Source organism: Rhopilema esculentum, chromosome 9, assembly GCF_057945365.1.
Source record: "Rhopilema esculentum isolate cy_ngs chromosome 9, ASM5794536v1, whole genome shotgun sequence".
Taxonomy (NCBI): domain Eukaryota; kingdom Metazoa; phylum Cnidaria; class Scyphozoa; order Rhizostomeae; family Rhizostomatidae; genus Rhopilema; species Rhopilema esculentum.
This window is the reverse complement of record NC_142823.1, coordinates 8,776,834-8,801,716: the sequence shown is the minus strand read 5'-3', so window position 1 is coordinate 8,801,716 and position 24,883 is coordinate 8,776,834. Positions and strand designations below refer to the sequence as shown.

Here is a 24,883-nt window from a genome sequence, read left to right as displayed (position 1 = left end):
TTGGTGTTTTCCATAAGGAAGATTTACTACCTAGAAAAGGTCACCTATTCTTAACTACAATATTTTTACTTATCGCAGGATGCGGAGACGTGTGTGAGGTATGAAAATTATTTTGATGCGGCATTTGTTTAAAGGGGGCCTTTAGATAATACCACAAGGATCATTTTAGGTTCTATTCCTTTTGATAACCCCTCCGTTCCATTTTAAGGTTCGCCTAGTTCCACAATCATGCATACCTCCAAAATATTTTATTCATTTGAGTTTCAATTCTTTTAACTATAAAACATAAAGGCCTAGTCCTTTAGTTGCATGGCATTTTGTTTCAAAAATTGAGAAAACGTCAGTGAGGAAGAACCTTTCTTGAATAGAAAATCTCAACTGACGCAGTTGAAATCTAGATGGATTTTGTTTATGAAGCCTAGGTTCAATATTTTTGTTTTGAAGTTCAAACTATTCAGTTTGAGCATAGCATCTAATTTCTTAATATTTTTGTCTAGTTTTTAATTTCTTAATAGGTATTTCTGTCTGAAAATTTATTCAACATTTGACTGTAGTTAGATAGTTAGATACGAAGGAATTTTAAGTCGATAGGAAAGTCAATAGGAGCTCTTTTGGAAAATGCGATTTGCTAGTGGATGGTTTTCGCAAAGAGATAGCAATTATCCATCAACGAAGATTGAAGAAAAAAATTGAATAAGGCGCCTATGGAGTACCAGTACCGGATTGCTTAATCCTGCACACCCTTTTTATATATCAGAACCAATAAATTGAAGTTCAGACTAGTAGTTCTTTGTTTCTTTCTTTCTGGCTGGATTCTTCTTCCTTGTTCTTACACTATTAGGGTGTAAGCAGTGCAGTTGCTAGCTATTGTGCTCTAGGGAGGTGGTCAGGCCTCATTTGCCAACAAAGTGAGTGGGACCACAGAAGTTTGAAAATTCACAGAAAAAGCACCCCTAGATTGCAAAAAACTCTTCATTTTCAAGATAAAACATTGTTGGAAATTGCACCATACAGTAGTTCAGCCTCGGCTTGTTTTGAATTTTGAGGCTCGTTCTTAACTTTTGATCAATTTTGAGGCTCGTGATCTTGTAAAATTGTTTTCATTAAAAGAGGGTAACCTTCCACGTTTAAAATGCTTCCTACATCCAGCCCCTAGTACTTTATACAATGACAAGGGGCTCACCCATCCGCTCTTCCCTCGAAATTTTATTCAAGGATTGCTATAGCCCCCCTTCCCCAGAATTATATGCTTGTTTTATTGACAACAAATTGATGGGCCCTCAATCAGCGGTCACTGGCTGAAGGCTCGGGCATCATAAGTTAAGCGGCCAGATTAGACTCAGAAGCCGGGGGACTCTAATGGCCGCCATTGAGGCGAAACCTTTGCGCAGGGAAGAAAACATGCGATTGGAATTCAAGAAAACTTTTCGACAAATGCAAAAACTTAAAGAAGAGTGTTGAAATTTTAAACAGGGTAGGTCATCCTTAATTTAAAGTGATAACTTTGATTTGTTTTTATGTTGGTCAATAAAATTTTTGGCAATTCAACATTTGCAGAGTAAAAGTTAGTCAGCGTGAGCTAGGCTAATCTCTTTCCGAGCAACTAAACTCTCTCCAAAATTATTTTATGCCAACACTAAGTTTTTATAAGTATCGATTAAATCTCTTTCAAATTCTAAGCTTAAGAACTGAAAAATTATTTTCATTGGAAATAAAATCATGCCGTCTTGACACATTGCATTCTGATAAATGAGAAACAGGTTATTTTACTGGGCCCGGAATCTACTCCGCAAAAGTTGCCTCGAGGTTTTTAAGGTCACATCACAGCCTGATTGCATTGTTTCTCGTCTGCCACACAATTCTTTGATTGTTATCAAACCAGCTGACTTGCCTATTCTCTTCTAGAGACTTACATAAAGTTTTACAAAGCAAGTGCAGTTTTCTTTCCATCAGTTTTCAAAATGAAAAGAAAACTCTCATTCGGAGAGATCAGAGAAAGCGAAACGAAAGACATCCCGGAGGTAATTTTTTAAAACATTTATTTTGGATCAACTTAAAGATGGATAAAAATAATGATGGTTTGTAGACTATTTAAATTAAAGGCATATTTTGCCCTTTTATTGCTTATTCCACTTTCTATTTTAGTTGATAGGGAAGGCAGATACTCTTTAGAATGAAAAATCTGAACATTCCCACATGATATAAAAACTTTTATGTTACAAAAGACTTTTGATTTATTGGTCTCTCCTCTAAAGTTTTATCAAAATCTTGGTGTGCAAAAACTTTTTTCTTTAAAGAACCAAATACTTATTGTTAGTTTTATGCAGTAAAACTTACCCCTAAGAAAAGTGTCAGAATTCATGATAATGAATTGCACTTTTGCAATCTGGAAGTTTTTATAATATCCTTTTATGTGTGATTATTGTGAAAACTTTGAAATTATGCTTGAAACATCTTATTTTTGGAATTATGATATCTTATTAGCAAGCACTTCAATCTGTGAAAGAAGAAATTGGGATGCCAGTAAAGCCAAAACGCCCTCAGACAGCATACTTCCAATTTCTAGCAGATTTTCGATTCAAAGTCAAGGATATAACTCTAAAAGAGGGTGAAAAAATTCCATGCCTTGCTGCGAGAGACTGGCAGAAAATGACTGAAATTGAGAAAAAACCATATAAAGATAAACTTACTGAAAAATGGAAAAAGTATGAAGAAGACCTAGCTGAGTACAAAAAGGAAGTTTTGAGGGTTTGTAGCCTGAGATTTTCTGGTTTTTTATAATTTGTTATGTTATAATTTTTATATCATTTTGACTTGTTTTCGTAGTAGTACTGCAGCAATTTTTTTTATAATTTTGGTTAAAATCTTCTGATCTTGCTACACCTGACTTTAATTTCTTCTAGATTGCCTTTTTATCTTATGATTAATTATTGAAATATTTCCATCTTTGATATGTTTTATGATTATAATATACACATCTTTGATTTGTATCATTCTGGGGATGGGTATTTCAAGATGATTTTTTGAATTTTTGCAAATTTTCAAAATCCAATATAATTTTTCACTGACTTTAAAGCATTGGTAATTATTTTTTGCAGATTGAGCAGAATAATTTACAAGAGCAAATGAAAAATGATGTTGAGGAACCCTGCAAGACTGAAGATGGGGAAAACTCAAAGATCCTTGCAGTGACTGAAGGAGGGGATTCATCTAATGATACAGTTGAAAATAGCAATCTTGAAATGGAGAAAGTTGCTGAAAATTCAGACAAGCAACCAAACTTAGATGAAGGAGATGTTCAGTGTATTTGCTGTGGTGCAGTTTTGGAAGAATCCTATGCTATATGGTTTAGAAATAGATATTATTGCTCCAAAGAATGCTTACCTGAAGAAACAAGTAGAGGATACAGACTGGTATGAGTTTAAATTTTGCTTATTGCTCACAGAAACCTCTGGGAGCATCTATTTAGGAGACAGGTGGAGCTGGCACCATTTTATTAAATACTCTTGTGTTATTTATGGTTATCATCATACAGACAATAGCCTAAAAACAATTTGTCAAGTCAAATCTCTTTTTCTCTCCATTTGGCCAACTTAGCTTCTCACCAAGTTATCACATTTCAAGCTAAAACTAATCAGATGCTCTTGAGCTCAAAAATTGATTGTATAATTGGGCAATTAATTGTCTCAAAATTTCTGTAAAAAGAAATTAGTGAAAGCAAATAATTGTAGCATTAAATCCCCTAAGTGAGTAAGTGCCAAGATTTAACTTTCTTGGACAATCAATGTTTACAAAATTTAGCAGTTAATTTTTAACTTCCCTATTTTTCACTTTCTTGAAACATGTCCTGATCTTTCCTAACTTGCCACTGTATTTTGGAATTTTTTATTTCTTTGTAGGGAAAGATTATCAAAAGTGGGGGCAATTATCTCGACAGAAAAGAAAGAAGACAAACAAAGTTTTCAGCCTTTGCTGGTATGTAGTGACTATGCTGGTATGGAACAAAAGCTGAGATCAAAACTTTGTTTCCATTTTCATTGGGAAATTCCTGCTAAGAACTTTGAGCACTAGAAACCTTTTTCATTCTCATTTGATTTTTCATTTCTATTTTTCTTTTACTCTACTCTTCATTTTATTTTCCCAGAGAAATTTAATTTTTCCACAGAGTGCTCTTAAACTTTTTCACTCACATAGAAATATATAGTTGTTTTGATGAAATTCTTCAGAAAAATTTACACTGAATTTTTTGCATTGTTTTGATGAAAATATTTTCTTATCACTATTTTTGTGAAAAAATTAACAGATCTTTAACTTTTTTCAGTCACAGGGGTAAAAGAAGCTGCTGGGTAGGTTTTACAGATTTTTGAGAAATATTTAGAGTTGAACATTTATTTGAAGAGCTTTGCTTTGGTTTTTGTTTCTTCTTGAAAGAATGGAATGTCAGTCCTCTAAGGTAGCAGCTTTAAACTGATGAATATGAATCCCTACGCAACATAAACCTTGGGGGAGGGGGTGCGGGGAGTTGGGCTGATCAGATCGATTTCAATTTTCACACTAGCAAAAAAGCCAGCTTTACAAAAAATGCTGCTTGAGAAATTTGCTTGTCCAAAAATCTTAAAATAGATCAAAATACTAAAAACAGAATTTCCCAAGAGTCTGAAGGACATGGCCAAGAAAATTTGTTTTTGTCCAACCCAGTTTTTGTTCAAGCTGGTGACGCCACTGAATACATTGCCATAAGATAAGGAGACATAGGTGCTGGGAGGGTTTCAACCCTCCTAGTCAGTCAAAATTTATCATATTTCAAACAGGGCCACAAAAGGGGGCAGAAGGGTGAATTGCCCCAGCCCCTCAGGGTTCAGAACACTCATAAAATAATAAATGCAGTAAAATGGAATTTATTAAATTAACAGAATTTTGCAAAATGTTCAAGATGATCGCAAGGATATTAACACATTAATGTGATCTTTAGAGCATGGTTGCAAAAATTGTTGCTTGCTTTGCTTCCAGGGGGCCTCATCATTCAGTTTCACCCAAGGACCTCAAAAACATCTCTGCAGCCCTGATTTTAAGCTACATTTAGGCAGTTATATTTCATTGAAGCAACAATATTTGGACAAGATCCTTGCTATCCCTCCTCAACGTTTAGAATCTGCTAAGCTTATGTCGAATCACCAAATTGAGGAAGAAACTCAGAGTTAAGTACTGTTCAGTACTAGAACTCCAGAGGCAAATTACAGCGTTATATTTGAAGCTTTTACGTGATGTTTCTGTAAACTTAAAGTAAGAGGAAAGCCAAAAGCTCTCTGGCAAAAGTCTGATCGTTTGTTAGCAAAACATTTGTTTAACTGTAAAGAGAAGAATTCTCTACAACATTGAATTACCAGAAGAAATCTTTCGAAAAAATTAATGAGGTAGAAGACATGTCTAGTACAAGATAAAACACCTCATGTAATTCTATTAGAAATAGTAAATTCTTTTATTTGCTTTATATTATGCAATGTGTTATGATTTTGAGCAACTGCTTTCCATATAATCACGATTAACTTAAAGAACAATAGAAACAAAGAGAACTTCTGCACAAACAAAATTATAAACGCCGTTGAAGGCCGTTCATCTGGTTTTTATTTTACTGTGTTTGATGTATGTATGTATGAGGTGATGAGAAAACCTCTCTTAAGAAACTTTAACTAGGAGCATAGGCACCGTGGAACGGGCGGCCGGGGGCTGGGGGCTTTAGCTCCCCCCACTTTTTGCAGAAAATGAAAAATATCAAGAGGTAAACCACCAGTAAAGCCTCTTTTATTCAGTTGTAACCTTGTACTTTTTTAGACCCCTTCCTACATTTACATTAGACTGCCTGGGACATAAATTCTCTTTGATGCAAAAGGATAAAATATTCAATCTGTTTTCCTTTTGGCGTATTTTGACATATTCACACCCAAGCTTCGACCAGACCCTGACAAGGAGCAATAGTATCCTTCGCTCTTTGATTAAAAAGCTCCATGTATTTGTGCAGGGGCGGAAATGCGGGGATATGGGGGCTAGAGTACCAGCTTTTGCTTAATTGTCAGTTTTAACATAGTCTTTAGCGCTTTTGTTGGTACATTTTTCGTCGAAATTTACTTGTTTTTTGAAGTCCACCCCCCCCCCCTCACCTGAAAAATGAAGTTCGCTCGCTGTGATTGTGATTTGATTGCATACTTAGGTGCCCTACGCCTGGATGCAACGGCAAAGGCCATGTTAACGGAAAATATTCTTCCCACAGAGGGTAAGTGGATCATATGTAGATCTATCTCTTTGCTATAACCTTTGTTACTTACACTTAATTATGATATGGGAATACATACATATATTTGAGAAACTTCTATTTTGGAGGGGTTAGGAGCTGACATTGTTTCGGAGTATTTTAAAGGCTCTGGCATTAAGACACTAGAACGCTTTTACCCCAATGATTTAGATGCAACAGTGCTTTGATTTGCCCGGTTCTTCTTTTTATTTGAACTGTGTTTCAAATTGCCCGGTTCTTCGTGTTGTTTGAACAGTGTTTCATACTGTCCGGTTCTACTTGCCATCTGAACCGTGTCTCAAATTTTCCGGTTCTTCTTGTTATTTGAACCGTGTTTCAAATTGTCCGGTTCTTGTTATTTGAATCGTATTTAGAATTGTCCGGTTTTTCTTATTATTTGAATCGTATTTACAATTGTCTTCGTGTTTTTTGAAAAGTGTTTCAAATTGTCCGGTTCGTCTTGTTTTTGAACAGTGTTTCAAATTGTCCTGTTCTTCTTGTTATTTTAACAGTGTTTTGAATTGTCCGGTTGCACAGAGGGAATTCAAAAAGAAAAGCCACAGATCTGATTCCGTGGATTCTAAAGAATCAGAAAGTAACAAGTGAGTGAGTTTATTTCAGTTGTGCCATTTATTCTTTCGCGTTTTGCCTTCTTGTGTCCTGCTCTTGCGCACAGTCAGGGAAAACCTTGCTATCTCCGAAGCTGCAACGAAACCTTACCATGGCTTTGAAAGCTAGTCTCTGTACTACTAGTAGGTCGTATGATATTTGTCTTTCGTATTAATATCGTTTTGAAGAAGACGGATGGAAATGGTATCATTCGTGAAGAGAATTAAAAAAGGTAACGAAATTCAAACCTTGGGTTTCCAAGTTACTTGCTATATCTCAATGGAGTATTTTGTTATTACAAACATCAAAGTTGTTTCTATATTCTTTGATTCAAAGCTGCAATAAGGTTAAAAACCTGTAAGTCAGGTTTAAAAAGAGATGAACTGTTAATTTGTGTTGTTCTATGTTCAAAGTACAAGCAAGGAAAAACAATTGTATTGAAACGTATCTGGTATTTATTTCAAGTTCTAATCTATACACTTTTGTTAAAAGGGATTTTGATCTTATGTTTTGATTACAATCATCTTCTAATATATATCATTTTAATTAACTGCCTGCTTATTAGGTGCCCAACACCGGGATGCGATGGATCTGGCCATATAAAAGGTGGAATGTTTTCATCCCATAGAAGGTTTGCGACTCAAGCATATAAATGCTTTTAAAGCGAATTATTTATAGTAAATTTACCTTTGATACAGTTAAGCTGATTGACTATTGTAGGGCTAAATGTTAATTCATCACCGTTTGATAAAGCTGATCATGTCTATTTCAGTTTGTATGGTTGTCCAAGAAGAAATTCTTTTTCAAAAGAATTTGACTTAGAAAGGTATTTTGCCTGTTTATTTAATGTTTATTAAAACATTATCCTTTTTAACTCTTTTTCAACACCAGTTCTATTGTACATAAATACATTTTTGCTATAACTACGATCTAGTATCCATTGCTCCTTTCTGCCAATATTAAAGATATCACTTGGCTAATTTTTTTTGTAGCCGGGGATCTTCAGATTCACTGGCCTCATTCGCATCTGACGCTGTTTCCAAAAGAGGCAAAGGAACAAACCGTGGTAATTTTTATAACCCTCTTTCAATTTTTGTTTAAGGAAAGTCTATATGTATTTTGTATTTTATTTGTTTTTGTAATGTGTTTTGTTCTACCTAGCATCCGAAGGTAGTTTTTAGGACACTGAGAAGCTATCTTTATCGACCAGTGTCCTGGTCCTTACTGTCGATGTGACCAAACCTCGTGATTCCTACGCCTGGAATTACAGAGAGCTGGCGACTCTCCCCACTCTTGGTGAAGGTTTGGTCATGCCAGGGACTCACACCTCAGGTCCTCAGTAAGCGCCTCTAACAACTGAGCCATCCTCGCACTAGTTTGATATGATTTTTCTTTCTTCTAGATATTTATAAAAAAGTGATACTACTCATTATTTTTACATGAAACTTAACTACGAATGCTAGAAAACGTCCATGTCCGGGAACTAAACGAACAATGTAAATGTGTTAACAAAACCAAGCATGGAAACTGCAATAACCAAAACGATATTTCAGGACGTGGAAGAGTGCGTGCTTCTTCTGAGTGTGCAATGGAAGATTTGAAAGAAATCCCCAACGAAAATTCATTGGATGCAAGCATGGAGGAGATCTTTGATGAATCTGTATCAAGTGAAGAGCTTGAAAAGATGGATAATTCTGGTGAGGTAATGAATCCTTTAAGTAGCGTTGATGAGAAGAAACCTCGTGGAAGAGGAAAAAGCAAGAAGCGAAGTAGCAGCAAAGATTCTTTGTGGGACATCACAGAGGGGGAGGGAAATGTACTCAGGTTGAAGAGGAAGTCTTCGAATGCAAGGTGAGTGTAACTTCTTCAACTATGTAGTCTTTAAATGAAGGTACATTTTTTAGCTGGCAGTGTTTGGGAAAAACTCCAGTGCCTATAGCTAGGTCCTAACAAGAAAAATTGGGAAGGAATCAAGAAGAGAGAGAGAGAGAGAGAGAGAGAGAGAGAGAGAGAGAGAGAGAGAGAGAGAGAGAGAGAGAGAGAGAGAGAGAGAGAGAGAGAGAGAGAAGATCAGGCTTAGTTATTGTTGTTTTGATAAAGACAGGTTGTAAGGAAACAGAACGGGGGTAGCGGATTCCAAAGCTTACAAGATCTAGGGAGGGAGGAAGAGTTGTGGGGTTGAGTTCGTGCGTTTGGCAGTGTGCTGCTTCATATGCTCTGGTGAGATGTCTAGGTTGTTGTATCGCGTGAACAGTGTACACAAGCTTTATAGCATGTATTGTATATTCCTTCTTTGGCCAAAGAGGGCCTCTCTGATTCCGTTTAGAAAACTTTATTTGTCGAAATCCTGTTTCCACATATCTCGTAAACATGAAATTATATCTTAACTGGAGTGTTGCTTCTTGTTTGCTGGGAGTTTTTCTTTCCTGTCAATGCGTGAAAGAGCAATATTCACTCTGTTTGGCCTGTCTATTGATAACAGACGTCGAAGCCTGGAAATGCTTTAGTATAAAGAAAATCTGCTTTGGTTGTTGTGAAAATAGATGCCTTTCGAACAGCGAGTCACTGCGCGAAGAAGGTGTTTGTTCGTAGAGTGACTGTCTTGTTTTTAATATTCTACGACTTTTTTAGGTGCGAGTTTCCTGGTTGCAGTGGCGAAGGACACGTTACAGGCAAATTTATTAAGCATAGAAGGTAACTTTGCCATTTTTTTTATAAAATAGGGTTTTATGGTCTCACGAATCCCCGATGAAATCGTCAATAGATGTCTCCAGTTGATTTTGACTGCGTTGAAATCAGTTCGGGTCCTTTTCTGATGATGTGTTGTTTCTTCTTGGACTAAATGTAAATCTTCATTGTTTATTTCTATTGTATTCTCTTAATATACGTTTCACAGCGGAAACCATCCTAGAGATTCAGTTACGGAGAAAAAGAGAAATAACTGGTAGAAAAATTCAATTTGACTTCAATTTGAATTTGAAATAACTGGGTTTTTTGTTTTTCTCTGCAATGACTCCTAGGATGATTTTCGTTGGCGTCCTTCTACTGAAACTGAAATGATGCTCCACATTTCAGGCAATGTTTGGTATTCGTTATATAACTGTGGCCTCGTTTTCGTTTTCAGTCTCTACGGGTGCCCATTAGCAGCCAAACTAAGTAAAGAGACAGGTCTGTACTTAATTTTAGCATCAGTTTCTAATCGAGTCAGTGTAATAGCTTCTCGGTTTTCAATTTCCGTCCAAGAACTACTGCTGTTTCTGCTAAGATGTGGTGCTAGAGGAGGGTTAATGGGCTAGAACCCCCGTTGGAGCATGTTACCCCTTAAGGAGATCAAAAGTCAAACTTATTGTTGTATTTGTAGGAATTGGCTTGCTTGTCCGATTTTTTTAGTCTTTAAACCTTCTTTTGTTTTAGACAGGGGTTCTCGTTTCTGCTTTATGAATCGTGATTAGGAAAATTTATCTTCTTTATGTCTCAAATGGTAGTTGTATGTTTTGCATCAGCAAGTCCTTTGAAAATCAACCATGCTGTGTAGCTATGCTTCTTAGAAAATGGAATCGATTTAGAAGTCAATTATAGACCAGAATAGTCAATGAGATTCGAATCGGACCTTTTCTAAATGCTAATGGGTTTTAATACACTTTAGCAAATGACATTAATTTATATTTAATTTCTTCTATTTCATGCAATTTTCCTTTGACTGATGAATTGCTGTGTTTGCAGATGGGTGAGATCATGTTCTTAATTTTATAGTTTATTTCAAAACAATGGTGCTTTAACTGTTTAATCCTACATATTATCTCTGTGTTAAAAACTTTTCGCGATTCCCTGAATGTTTCTTTTTTATATTGAAGGAATTCCATTTACCTCAAACTATTGTGTGTAATGTTGAAAATGACTTTTAGGTTTGAGCAACCTTTGGTTGAACTGTAAAGACTTTCAGCCCATGCATCGAATATGTTGTAGATTGTAGCAGTAGCACACCCCTGCCATCTGACATTCCCTCCCTATAAAACCTTTTGTTGGATCCAATCATGGTATTTTCCCTGCATTCTTCAGCTCTCCCTAATGATTTTTGTGTTTCAGCTGTCCTTACCCTGGTTGTGATGGCGTCGGTCACGTTGTACCAGGCCTTCTTACTCATGACAGGTATGAAATGACCAAAACCTTTTTCACAAAACCGTATTTACTCGAATAGCCCGGAATGTTTTCAAGACCGACATGTTTTCAAGACCGATCTGTTTTCAAGACCGGCTTGTTTTCAAAACCGGTATTTACTTAAAACTTGGCGTTTATAAATTTGATGAAAAATCAAATTTTATGAAGGTTCAGCAATTCAGTTTGTTCAAAGACAAACAACTGATACAAAAAACGATCTTATTTTCTTTCTTGACAGACCCTCTCCATTATATAAACGATATAAGAATATTATTTAATGATATTTTTTTTGAAATAGCAATCGATTATTTCCCCGACTTTAATTCTTTCTGCTGCTATTGTTTATTTCGACTTTGATGTTTTCATCTGTCTTTTAGACTGCCATGTTTATTTTCGACCATATCAGAATACGATTCAAAATGCCTAACTTAAACTCGGGTCTTGCTATCGACAAATATTGAAACTAACGCCAGACCTTGAAAGAGCGGTTATTTCAAAACCAGACAGGCTTGCTGGCGTCTGTTGCATCAGTAGCGTTTATTTAAGGTCTGGCTGTAAATCGAGTGAATCAAACTGGGATTTCTTTAGGCATCGTTCATTCTTTGCATTGATTATCCTTTTTAGCTTAGTTCTCTTATCCATACAAAAAACAGTTTTTATGACAATAACTCACAAATGGACGCCTGGTTTTTTCTATCACGACTCGTTTTTCTTTAGTTTTGATAACATACAAATATATTCTTATCAAGAAGTGACAATTGCTGTTCTTTTGAAATTGATAGGAGCTCTTGCTTTCTCGTAAATAGTTATCCATCACTCTTTGTAGCCAAAATTTGTAAATCAGTTTCATCTTTATTTTGTACTTTCAAAATGTTCTGTTTTTGTGTTTCAGTCTCTCTGGTTGTCCAATGGTCGCCAAAGTTATGGTTCCATCAGGTAAAAGTGATAGTGGTTTAATTCACTATTCTTGAAAAATATTGCAACCGACTTCTTGATTTTCTTCAAAAAACATTTTAAAAACCCTTACCCCCTTCCAATGATATGGTTTTCATTTGTGATACCTTGAGGTAACTTTTACGAAAAGTGAAGCTACTCAGATAAGCCCAAGTCCTTTATATCATTTTTTGTTCATTTAGCAAGAAGTCTTTTTTAAAACAAAACAAATGGCTTTTAAAAATAATGATTCACCGTTTCATATTTTACACTCCACTATAGCAAACCCATATAGCGAGGCTGAATTATTGATCATATTTTCTTGCTGTTTTTTGAAATTCTTTTTAAAGATTCTTTTCAAATTTTTGTTCCTTTCAGATATCGAAGTGAGGTACGTTTCCAATTGATTTTCGTCATTAATCAATTTTAACGAGTCTTCTTCCATGTTTGAATAAAATAAAAGTTTTAATCATTATTTAATCACCATTAGGCACGTTATCAAGGGATTTGCAAGAATATTTGATGATTCGTTGTGGAGAATATCTTTTCTTACGCCATGCTATTTAATCGTTATGGTCGATGTGTTTAATTATTGTTCATTTCTTGCTTTCCTTTCAGGCCTAACTTTCTTAGAAACTGCCAACTGTTACTCTGCAGTGGATTTTCCTATGATTCTTTGAATAAACACTCTCTTTTTTGGTGCAGCTTATTTTCTCTTCCATTTATTGCAACTAAATTTTCTATAATTTACTTTTGTTCACCATTTTGTCGTTGTTAGATGCCCAATACCAAGCTGTGATGGGCGAGGCCATATAACCGGAAAGTTTTCAACCCATAGAAGGTTTGTTTTCTAATGCATGCTCACTGTTAAATCTTTGTTATAATGTGACGTAATGCTGCTTTGCGCAATGACGAAATACAGGCTTGCTTGACGTTTGTGTGTCACAGGTACTTCCTATAAGTGGCGGCAACAGCTACTGCAGAGTGGCGAGGTAATGGGTCTAGCCCATGACACCGCGCCTTTTTTGCATCGTTTTGGAGCTTTACACCAGGCTTGCAAAAATAGGACCTTTCCCTACCCAGTGAATTCTTATTAAGTTTCAGAAGAATAATGTGGACTACGTTTTGACATAAGAGTGTGTTTGTGTGGGGGGGGGGGTGTAGGGGGAAAGAGGCGTGTTGGGGGTGGAGGGGGATAGGGGCGTGTTAGGGTGGAGAAGGATAAGGGCATTTGGGGTTGGAGGAGGATAAGGGCGTTTGGGGTTGGAGGGGGATAAGGGTGTGTGGGGTTGGAGGGGGATAAGGGCGTGTGGGGCTGGAGGGGGATGTGAGGGTGGAGGGGGATAGGAATTGTGGTCGATCGCACCTTCTCCTCAAACCCTCATTACCGCTGCTGTTTTGGCGTGGTGATGTTCGAGTCGAGCAGCTTGGTTTCTTCTACCTTGAATTATGTTATGCTAGTTACAGGAATCTTCATTTCTTCATGTAGCGCAAAAAACCTTTAATCGAACTCTTGCTTCAATTACAGTGCAACAGCCTGTCCCAGAGCCGCTCTGCTGCTTGAAGGAAAAATTTCATATTCATCAGTTGAAGAGGAAGGTTTGTCAAAAAATTTCATTTTTAAACCACTCTTGGTTCCTTTACATAAATAGCTACTTGAAATATAAAAGACTATTTCATTGTACAAAACATATCTGCATTTGGCACTTTGTGCTTAAGACCATCAACATTTTAGTTATCATGTCAAACTCACGCGTTGACCTTAGAAGATAGTGTTGTTAGGCTCTCAGTTATGTTGGAACGTATTTTGCTTCAAGATTGTTTGTTGCAGGGGGTAGCAAGGGGGGCGGTGGGGGTCTGGCCCCCAATATTCTAGAGGGTACCCGACTTGAAACGTTTGCAGATCATACTGAGTTTGAAAATGTGCACATGTTGCCTTCTAACCCTCTCTCCGATTACTGTGTTGGTTTGTACATATTTGTGCGTTACCACTGTACGTTTTGTTCAATATAGTCATTTCTATATGTTGGTAATGAAAATCTTTGGCCCCTTAATGTCAAAGTGCTACCCCCCCCCCCCCAATGTCAAATTCCTAGCTACCCCCATAGTTTGTCGTACAGTTCTTTTAATTTGATGACGACATATCTGCTTCTTCATTGAGCTTTTGTTCTAGAAATCGTGAATAGTCTTTACGAGAAAAACCCGGAGTCTTTTGCCAAATCGAAGAACGCTGTTTCAAGTGCGATTACCGAAGAGGAAATGCAAGTATTTTCATTGGATACTTATTTTCTTAACCAGCACTCAATGCTTTTAAATTCCAGGTTACCAGGCTGAAGCATATATATTGATAATGATTTTTACTAAATCGAGAAAGTTCGAGCGTGTTGAACGACAAGGGCAGGACACAAACCCTTGGCAAAATTTCTCACATACTCTCACATTATCCTGTTGCACTTACAACTAAAAAAGCTTTCTTTGAAAGATTAAATTCACTAATCCTTTATTATAAAATTCACTAATCAGAAAGATAGATTTAGCCAAAGTATTAACAAATTAAATTTGGAAGATTTAACATTATGTACATATCATGGATAGTATCAAAACTATTACTTGTAAGTAACAATGTTTATCAGCTTTCTGTTTATGTTTGTTGCTCAGATTGGCTTGCGATGAAAGATTTGCTGACGAGGGTTATGACCAAGAGTGTATGAGCAAAGCAAAAAAGGCTTCTCCAAGTAAGCTCATCTGTTTTTGTTACAAACTATTTGACAGCGTAGTACAAAATCTAGGGATGGCACGGAGATTTAGACCATTTAATCTGCATGCTCACATACTCCTTTCGTGTACTGAAGAAATGTGGATACAACATTGATCAGATCCGAGAGTCAATGGCAGATATAGGCCTAATGCATTGTCAAGCCGTAAATTGAGGAATGCTTTTATAATTGATGAATTAATGAGTTAAAATGAATTAACATTAATAGGAACTACTTGCTAAGCATTGATTGCACAGAAAGACTTAACACGAATTTTCATTTATATTCACGTAAAACGAGAGTACTCGCTGTAAATCTGTATTTGCTCTGCACTGAAAGCCCTTTAGAGGGAGAAGAGTTCAATGGAAGAAATTTCTTGGTAGGAAGCTCTTTCCTAGTGGATGCAAATAATCCTAAAAAGGAGGTCCTTGTCATAAAATTCTCTTGTCGTTATCGTGTAGCAAGATTTGGCAACGATGTCATTAAATCCAGTTGAAGATGGCATCTTATTATAACTACCTTCTGCTCTTTTTTATTATTTGGTGTTTAATCTATTCTAGGCAAAAGAGAAGACCCAGTCCTGACTATGTGCAAGGAAATCGAAATACTAGGGGCTGTTAATGCAGAATTTGAAGAAAAGAATTTAGAACTAAAAAGAAAAGTAGAAGAGCTTGAGGCTGAATGCAAATCAATAACAGAAGATGTGTTGGTTGTGAAAACAGATGAAGAACAGCTGAGAGAAGAATATCAAGTTTGTAAACGAAAAATTCTTTACTCGCTCAGTCGCGTCGATCTCGGCGTTGTCGGGGTGAAACCAAATCTTAAGGATTTTGACTCGTTGATTGAGACATTGAGTAGCGGCTTTAAAAAGCAAAAAAAGAACTACGAAATAGTTTTAAAAGAAATTAGAAAAACCATTGCTTGTTCTGATTTATGATAAATCATTTGCATAGTGAATTTTGCATTTCGGAATGAATTAGAAATTTTTCAGTTTCTTGAATATAACAGTCTTTGTAAATGTATGCCTTTAATTGATGAATATAATAAATTTAAAGCGATATGTCACCTAATTGGTTTTGGATCACAGGGGTAAAAAGAATCCTGTTTGTGCGTGGTAGATTGGGTATCTAGAACTACGGTCGGGTGAACTGGATATTTTTAATGATGATTTTCGTGGGATTGAAATTTCACTCGGATTGAATTCAGATGGACAGGATGGAAGTTTCCTGAAACACAAAGACCAGTGGAAAAGGTTACAGGCGCAGCAGAGTCCCTATTACCACATTTTTGAGACGTCTAGGGGAATTTTCCTAGCGATTACACCTTTGTCCCTCCACACTTTGACCACCAAATATTAACTGTTACAGCCAGAAATTTCATCTGGTCCATCCGTTTTCCGCACAAATGTGGTTTTTCTTTTAGGCCTAGTTTCCCCCTTCCAACCATTGACTGTCATTTCTCAAAAAGCAATAGCCATCCTGCTCAAAAAGGCGTCTCTCCTCTTTCATCTTCCAATTCTTCCTCCAACACATTGAATACGTTTGATGAAACGACTGTACTTTAGCGACCCACTCTTTTTTTCCCTGGTTGGAGTTTGAATTAAATTACAAACCTTTCGATCTAGGCTGGTTTCTGAAACAATCGAAAGTTAAAATCTCAGAAGTTCACCCAGTTGAGGATTCTCTCTCGCACAATTTCAGCTAAACATCAGTTTCAAAATCAATTTGGATGACTCTGCTCTTTGATTTTGTAAGCTGTCTTGAGGGCTACCGCCCCCAAACTCCCGTTAGTTCAGCATGGATTGATCCATTTTACTCCATATCCAGTTATGAACAAATGTCTTCGTTTCTGCAAATCTTCATTCTCACTGTTGCTTCCGTCATCGTTGCTAGGTAGTAGCAATTCACTTCAACTTTAGACCAGGAAATAAAATAGTGGGTCGCTAAACTGCAGCTTGGCAATTTCATTTCAAGCCTTTTTAAGAAAATCTACAAGGTTGTTTGAAAAATCTCAAAGGCTTTTAAATGACAATTTCATAAACCTATATCCTCACCTTTTTACCAAACTTCGCACCTTTTTCAAACATGACAATTGCAACAAGCAAAACTTCCTTTTACAAGCAATAACAATTGTATTATCTTAGATATTTCAAAGCAGAAAATTTAATTTATTTAAAAATTTTCCATATCGAAAAATGTAGACGACTCTTGCAAGCCTATATCCTTCCTTTTTAAAAAAATTCGAAGATCTTAAAGCATTCCTTTCCTAAGAAGAAATTATTTTCTGCCTAATTCTAATTACGTGCTATTTTGAGTGTATCGCAGCACAGAATTTGTCGTTTGTCCTAATTTTAGAAATATAGAAAATAGGATAATTTTCGCATGCCTATAGCTTTACTTGTCTGTCAGTAAAAAGCCTTGCTGCTAAGCCTTATACTAATAACACGCCGTTTAGGTGATTCAAAGCTGAAAAATGATCGTTTTTTCTGATTTTAGAAAAAACGAAAATTGGAGAAATTTGTCAAGCCTATAGCCTTACTTTTTTACCAAATTTCGAGGTCTTTTAAAATTGTAATGTCCGTCATTAATAAGCCTTGATGCTAAGCCAAATACTAATAAAACGCCGTTTTAGGTGATTTAGAGCAGAAAAATGATCGTTTTTTCTGACTTTAGAAAAAACAAAAATTTGAGAAATTTGTCAAGCCTATAGCCTTACTTTTTTACCAAATTTCGAGGTCTTTTAAAATTGTTATGTCCGTCATTAATAAGCCTTGCTGCTAAGCCAAATACTAATAAAACGCCGTTTTAGTTGATTTAGAGCAGAATAATAATCGTTTTTTCTGATTTTAGAAAAAACGAAAATTTGAGAAATTTGTCAGGCCTATAGCCTTACTTTTTTACCAAATTTCGAGGTCTTTTAAAATTGTAATGTCCGTCATTAATAAGCCTTGATGCTAAGCCAAATACTAATAACACGCCGTTTTAGGTGATTTAGAGCAGAAAAATGATCGCTTGTTCTGATTTCAGAAAAAACGAACATTGGAGAAATTTGTCAAGCCTATAGCCTTACTTTTTTACCAAATTTCGAGGTCTTTTAAAATTGTTATGTCCGTCATTAATAAGCCTAGATGCTAAGCCAAATACTAATAAAACGCCGTTTTAGGTGATTTAGAGCAGAAAAATGATCGCTTGTTCTGATTTCAGAATAAACGAACATTGGAGAAATTTGTCAAGCCTATAGCCTTACTTTTTTACCAAATTTCGAGGTCTTTTAAAATTGTTATGTCCGTCATTAATAAGCCTAGATGCTAAGCCAAATACTAATAAAACGCCGTTTTAGTTGATTTAGAGCAGAATAATAATAGTTTTTTCTGATTTTAGAAAAAACGAAAATTGGAGAAATTTGTCAAGCCTATAGCCTTACTTTTTTACCAAATTTCGAGGTCTTTTAAAATTGTAATGTCCGTCATTAATAAGCCTTGATGCTAAGCCAAATACTAATAAAACGCCGTTTTAGGTGATTTAGAGCAGAAAAATGATCGTTTTTTCTGATTTTAGAAAAAACAAAACTTTGAGAAATTTGTCAAGCCTATAGCCTTACTTTTTTACCAAATTTCGAGGTCTTTTAAAATTGTTATCTCTGTGAGTAAAAAGCCTTGCCGCTAAGCCAAATACTAATAACACGCCGTTTAGGTGATTCAAAGCTGAAAAATGATCGTTTTTTCTGATTTTAGAAAAAACGAAAATTGGAGAAATTTGTCAAGCCTATAGCCTTACTTTTTTACCAAATTTCGAGGTCTTTTAAAATTGTAATGTCCGTCATTAATAAGCCTTGCTGCTAAGCCAAATACTAATAAAACGCCGTTTTAGGTGATTTAGAGCAGAAAAATGATCGTTTTTTCTGATTTTAGAAAAAACAAAAATTTGAGAAATTTGTCAAGCCTATAGCCTTACTTTTTTACCAAATTTCGAGGTCTTTTAAAATTGTTATGTCCGTCATTAATAAGCCTTGCTGCTAAGCCAAATACTAATAAAACGCCGTTTTAGTTGATTTAGAGCAGAATAATAATCGTTTTTTCTGATTTTAGAAAAAACAAAAATTTGAGAAATTTGTCAGGCCTATAGCCTTACTTTTTTACCAAATTTCGAGGTCTTTTAAAATTGTAATGTCCGTCATTAATAAGCCTTGATGCTAAGCCAAATACTAATAAAACGCCGTTTTAGGTGATTTAGAGCAGAAAAATGATCGCTTGTTCTGATTTCAGAAAAAACGAACATTGGAGAAATTTGTCAAGCCTATAGCCTTACTTTTTTACCAAATTTCGAGGTCTTTTAAAATTGTTATGTCCGTCATTAATAAGCCTTGCTGCTAAGCCAAATACTAATAAAACGCCGTTTTAGGTGATTTAGAGCAGAAAAATGATCGTTTTTTCTGATTTTAGAAAAAACAAAAATTTGAGAAATTTGTCAAGCCTATAGCCTTACTTTTTTACCAAATTTCGAGGTCTTTTAAAATTGTTATGTCCGTCATTAATAAGCCTTGCTGCTAAGCCAAATACTAATAAAACGCCGTTTTAGTTGATTTAGAGCAGAATAATAATCGTTTTTTCTGATTTTAGAAAAAACAAAAATTTGAGAAATTTGTCAGGCCTATAGCCTTACTTTTTTACCAAATTTCGAGGTCTTTTAAAATTGTAATGTCCGTCATTAATAAGCCTTGATGCTAAGCCAAATACTAATAAAACGCCGTTTTAGGTGATTTAGAGCAGAAAAATGATCGCTTGTTCTGATTTCAGAAAAAACGAACATTGGAGAAATTTGTCAAGCCTATAGCCTTACTTTTTTACCAAATTTCGAGGTCTTTTAAAATTGTTATGTCCGTCATTAATAAGCCTAGATGCTAAGCCAAATACTAATAAAACGCCGTTTTAGTTGATTTAGAGCAGAATAATAATCGTTTTTTCTGATTTTAGAAAAAACGAAAATTGGAGAAATTTGTCAAGCCTATAGCCTTACTTTTTTACCAAATTTCGAGGTCTTTTAAAATTGTAAGGTCCGTCATTAATAAGCCTTGATGCTAAGCCAAATACTAATAAAACGCCGTTTTAGTTGATTTAGAGCAGAATAATAATGGTTTTTTCTGATTTTGGAAATAACGAAAATTGGAGAAATTTGTCAAGCCTATAGCCTTACTTTTTTACCAAATTTCGAGGTCTTTTAAAATTGTAATGTCCGTCATTAATAAGCCTTGATGCTAAGCCAAATACTAATAACACGCCGTTTAGGTGATTCAAAGCTGAAAAATGATCGTTTTTTCTGATTTTAGAAAAAACGAAAATTGGAGAAATTTGTCAAGCCTATAGCCTTACTTTTTTACCAAATTTCGAGGTCTTTTAAAATTGTTATGTCCGTCATTAATAAGCCTTGCTGCTAAGCCAAATACTAATAAAACGCCGTTTTAGGTGATTTAGAGCAGAAAAATGATCGTTTTTTCTGATTTTAGAATAAACAAAAATTTGAGAAATTTGTCAAGCCTATAGCCTTACTTTTTTACCAAATTAAGAGGTCATTTAAAATTGTTATGTCCGTCATTAATAAGCCTTGCTGCTAAGCCAAATACTAATAAAACGCCGTTTTAGTTGATTTAGAGCAGAATAATAATCGTTTTTTCTGATTTAAGAAAAAACAAAAATTTGAGAAATTTGTCAGGCCTATCGCCTTACTTTTTTACCAAATTTCGAGGTCTTTTAAAATTGTAATGTCCGTCATTAATAAGCCTTGCTACTAAGCCAAATACTAATAAAACGCCGTTTTAGTTGATTTAGAGTAGAATAATAATCGTTTTTTCTGATTTTAGAAAAAACGAAAATTGGAGAAATTTGTCAAGCCTATAGCCTTACTTTTTTACCAAATTTCGAGGTCTTTTAAAATTGTAATGTCCGTCATTAATAAGCCTTGATGCTAAGCCAAATACTAATAAAATGCCGTTTTAGTTGATTTAGAGCAAAATAATAATCGTTTTTTCTGATTTTGGAAATAACGAAAATTGGAGAAATTTGTCAAGCCTATAGCCTTACTTTTTTACCAAATTTCGAGGTCTTTTAAAATTGTTATGTCCGTCATTAATAAGCCTTGCTGCTAAGCCAAATACTAATAAAACGCCGTTTTAGTTGATTTAGAGCAGAATAATAATCGTTTTTTCTGATTTAAGAAAAAACAAAAATTTGAGAAATTTGTCAGGCCTATAGCCTTACTTTTTTACCAAATTTCGAGGTCTTTTAAAATTGTAATGTCCGTCATTAAAAAGCCTTGCTACTAAGCCAAATACTAATAAAACGCCGTTTTAGTTGATTTAGAGTAGAATAATAATCGTTTTTTCTGATTTTAGAAAAAACGAAAATTGGAGAAATTTGTCAAGCCTATAGCCTTACTTTTTCCCAAATTTCGAGGTCTTTTAAAATTGTAATGTCCGTCATTAATAAGCCTTGATGCTAAGCCAAATACTAATAAAATGCCGTTTTAGTTGATTTAGAGCAAAATAATAATCGTTTTTTCTGATTTTGGAAATAACGAAAATTGGAGAAATTTGTCAAGCCTATAGCCTTACTTTTTTACCAAATTTCGAGGTCTTTTAAAATTGTAATGTCCGTCATTAATAAGCCTTGATGCTAAGCCAAATACTAATAACACGCCGTTTAGGTGATTCAAAGCTGAAAAATGATCGTTTTTTCTGATTTTAGAAAAAACGAAAATTGGAGAAATTTGTCAAGCCTATAGCCTTACTTTTTTACCAAATTTCGAGGTCTTTTAAAATTGTTATGTCCGTCATTAATAAGCCTTGCTGCTAAGCCAAATACTAATAAAACGCCGTTTTAGGTGATTTAGAGCAGAAAAATGATCGTTTTTTCTGATTTTAGAATAAACAAAAATTTGAGAAATTTGTCAAGCCTATAGCCTTACTTTTTTACCAAATTAAGAGGTCATTTAAAATTGTTATGTCCGTCATTAATAAGCCTTGCTGCTAAGCCAAATACTAATAAAACGCCGTTTTAGTTGATTTAGAGCAGAATAATAATCGTTTTTTCTGATTTAAGAAAAAACAAAAATTTGAGAAATTTGTCAGGCCTATCGCCTTACTTTTTTACCAAATTTCGAGGTCTTTTAAAATTGTAATGTCCGTCATTAATAAGCCTTGCTACTAAGCCAAATACTAATAAAACGCCGTTTTAGTTGATTTAGAGTAGAATAATAATCGTTTTTTCTGATTTTAGAAAAAACGAAAATTGGAGAAATTTGTCAAGCCTATAGCCTTACTTTTTTACCAAATTTCGAGGTCTTTTAAAATTGTAATGTCCGTCATTAATAAGCCTTGATGCTAAGCCAAATACTAATAAAATGCCGTTTTAGTTGATTTAGAGCAAAATAATAATCGTTTTTTCTGATTTTGGAAATAACGAAAATTGGAGAAATTTGTCAAGCCTATAGCCTTACTTTTTTACCAAATTTCGAGGTCTTTTAAAATTGTTATGTCCGTCATTAATAAGCCTTGCTGCTAAGCCAAATACTAATAAAACGCCGTTTTAGTTGATTTAGAGCAGAATAATAATCGTTTTTTCTGATTTAAGAAAAAACAAAAATTTGAGAAATTTGTCAGGCCTATAGCCTTACTTTTTTACCAAATTTCGAGGTCTTTTAAAATTGTAATGTCCGTCATTAAAAAGCCTTGCTACTAAGCCAAATACTAATAAAACGCCGTTTTAGTTGATTTAGAGTAGAATAATAATCGTTTTTTCTGATTTTAGAAAAAACGAAAATTGGAGAAATTTGTCAAGCCTATAGCCTTACTTTTTCCCAAATTTCGAGGTCTTTTAAAATTGTAATGTCCGTCATTAATAAGCCTTGATGCTAAGCCAAATACTAATAAAATGCCGTTTTAGTTGATTTAGAGCAAAATAATAATCGTTTTTTCTGATTTTGGAAATAACGAAAATTGGAGAAATTTGTCAAGCCTATAGCCTTACTTTTTTACCAAATTTCGAGGTCTTTTAAAATTGTAATGTCCGTCATTAATAAGCCTTGATGCTAAGCCAAATACTAATAAAACGCCGTTTTAGTTGATTTAGAGCAGAATAATAATGGTTTTTTCTGATTTTGGAAATAACGAAAATTGGAGAAATTTGTCAAGCCTATAGCCTTACTTTTTTACCAAATTTCGAGGTCTTTTAAAATTGTAATGTCCGTCATTAATAAGCCTTGATGCTAAGCCAAATACTAATAACACGCCGTTTAGGTGATTCAAAGCTGAAAAATGATCGTTTTTTCTGATTTTAGAAAAAACGAAAATTGGAGAAATTTGTCAAGCCTATAGCCTTACTTTTTTACCAAATTTCGAGGTCTTTTAAAATTGTTATGTCCGTCATTAATAAGCCTTGCTGCTAAGCCAAATACTAATAAAACGCCGTTTTAGGTGATTTAGAGCAGAAAAATGATCGTTTTTTCTGATTTTAGAAAAAACAAAAATTTGAGAAATTTGTCAAGCCTATAGCCTTACTTTTTTACCAAATTAAGAGGTCTTTTAAAATTGTTATGTCCGTCATTAATAAGCCTTGCTGCTAAGCCAAATACTAATAAAACGCCGTTTTAGTTGATTTAGAGCAGAATAATAATCGTTTTTTCTGATTTAAGAAAAAACAAAAATTTGAGAAATTTGTCAGGCCTATAGCCTTACTTTGATACCAAATTTCGAGGTCTTTTAAAATTGTAATGTCCGTCATTAATAAGCCTTGATGCTAAGCCAAATACTAATAAAACGCCGTTTTAGGTGATTTAGAGCAGAAAAGTGATCGCTTGTTCTGATTTCAGAAAAAACGAACAATGGAGAAATTTGTCAAGCCTATAGCCTTACTTTTTTACCAAATGTCGAGGTCTTTTAAAATTGTTATGTCCGTCATTAATAAGCCTAGATGCTAAGCCAAATACTAATAAAACGCCGTTTTAGTTGATTTAGAGCAGAATAATAATGGTTTTTTCTGATTTTGGAAATAACGAAAATTGGAGAAATTTGTCAAGCCTATAGCCTTACTTTTTTACCAAATTTCGAGGTCTTTTAAAATTGTAATGTCCGTCATTAATAAGCCTTGATGCTAAGCCAAATACTAATAACACGCCGTTTAGGTGATTCAAAGCTGAAAAATGATCGTTTTTTCTGATTTTAGAAAAAACGAAAATTGGAGAAATTTGTCAAGCCTATAGCCTTACTTTTTTACCAAATTTCGAGGTCTTTTAAAATTGTTATGTCCGTCATTAATAAGCCTTGCTGCTAAGCCAAATACTAATAAAACGCCGTTTTAGGTGATTTAGAGCAGAAAAATGATCGTTTTTTCTGATTTTAGAATAAACAAAAATTTGAGAAATTTGTCAAGCCTATAGCCTTACTTTTTTACCAAATTAAGAGGTCTTTTAAAATTGTTATGTCCGTCATTAATAAGCCTTGCTGCTAAGCCAAATACTAATAAAACGCCGTTTTAGTTGATTTAGAGCAGAATAATAATCGTTTTTTCTCATTTAAGAAAAAACAAAAATGTGAGAAATTTGTCAGGCCTATAGCCTTACTTTTTTACCAAATTTCGAGGTCTTTTAAAATTGTAATGTCCGTCATTAATAAGCCTTGCTACTAAGCCAAATACTAATAAAACGCCGTTTTAGTTGATTTAGAGTAGAATAATAATCGTTTTTTCTGATTTTAGAAAAAACGAAAATTGGAGAAATTTGTCAAGCCTATAGCCTTACTTTTTTACCAAATTTCGAGGTCTTTTAAAATTGTAATGTCCGTCATTAATAAGCCTTGATGCTAAGCCAAATACTAATAAAATGCCGTTTTAGTTGATTTAGAGCAAAATAATAATCGTTTTTTCTGATTTTGGAAATAACGAAAATTGGAGAAATTTGTCAAGCCTATAGCCTTACTTTTTTACCAAACTTCGAGGTCTTTTAAAATTGTTATGTCCGTCATTAATAAGCCTTGCTGCTAAGCCAAATACTAATGAAACGCCGTTTTAGTTGATTTAGAGCAGAATAATAATCGTTTTTTCTGATTTAAGAAAAAACAAAAATTTGAGAAATTTGTCAGGCCTATAGCC

General features: G+C 34.6%; 1 protein-coding gene across 1 annotated transcript; it reads left to right on the top strand.

Annotated features, from left to right (window-relative positions):
- Positions 1–1,330: 1,330 nt before the first annotated feature.
- On the top strand, positions 1,331–11,036 carry LOC135688989 (uncharacterized). Its single transcript, XM_065206076.2, has 15 exons — positions 1,331–1,474; positions 1,906–2,021; positions 2,485–2,748; positions 3,099–3,413; positions 3,900–3,975; positions 4,322–4,346; positions 6,209–6,271; positions 6,802–6,891; positions 7,464–7,529; positions 7,671–7,724; positions 7,891–7,964; positions 8,452–8,749; positions 9,530–9,592; positions 10,023–10,625; positions 10,985–11,036. The coding sequence occupies exons 2-14, from the start codon at positions 1,962–1,964 to the stop codon at positions 10,192–10,194; spliced, it is 1,620 nt and encodes a 539-aa protein (XP_065062148.2). The 5' UTR covers positions 1,331–1,474; positions 1,906–1,961; the 3' UTR covers positions 10,195–10,625; positions 10,985–11,036.
- The last annotated feature ends 13,847 nt before the right edge of the window (positions 11,037–24,883 follow it).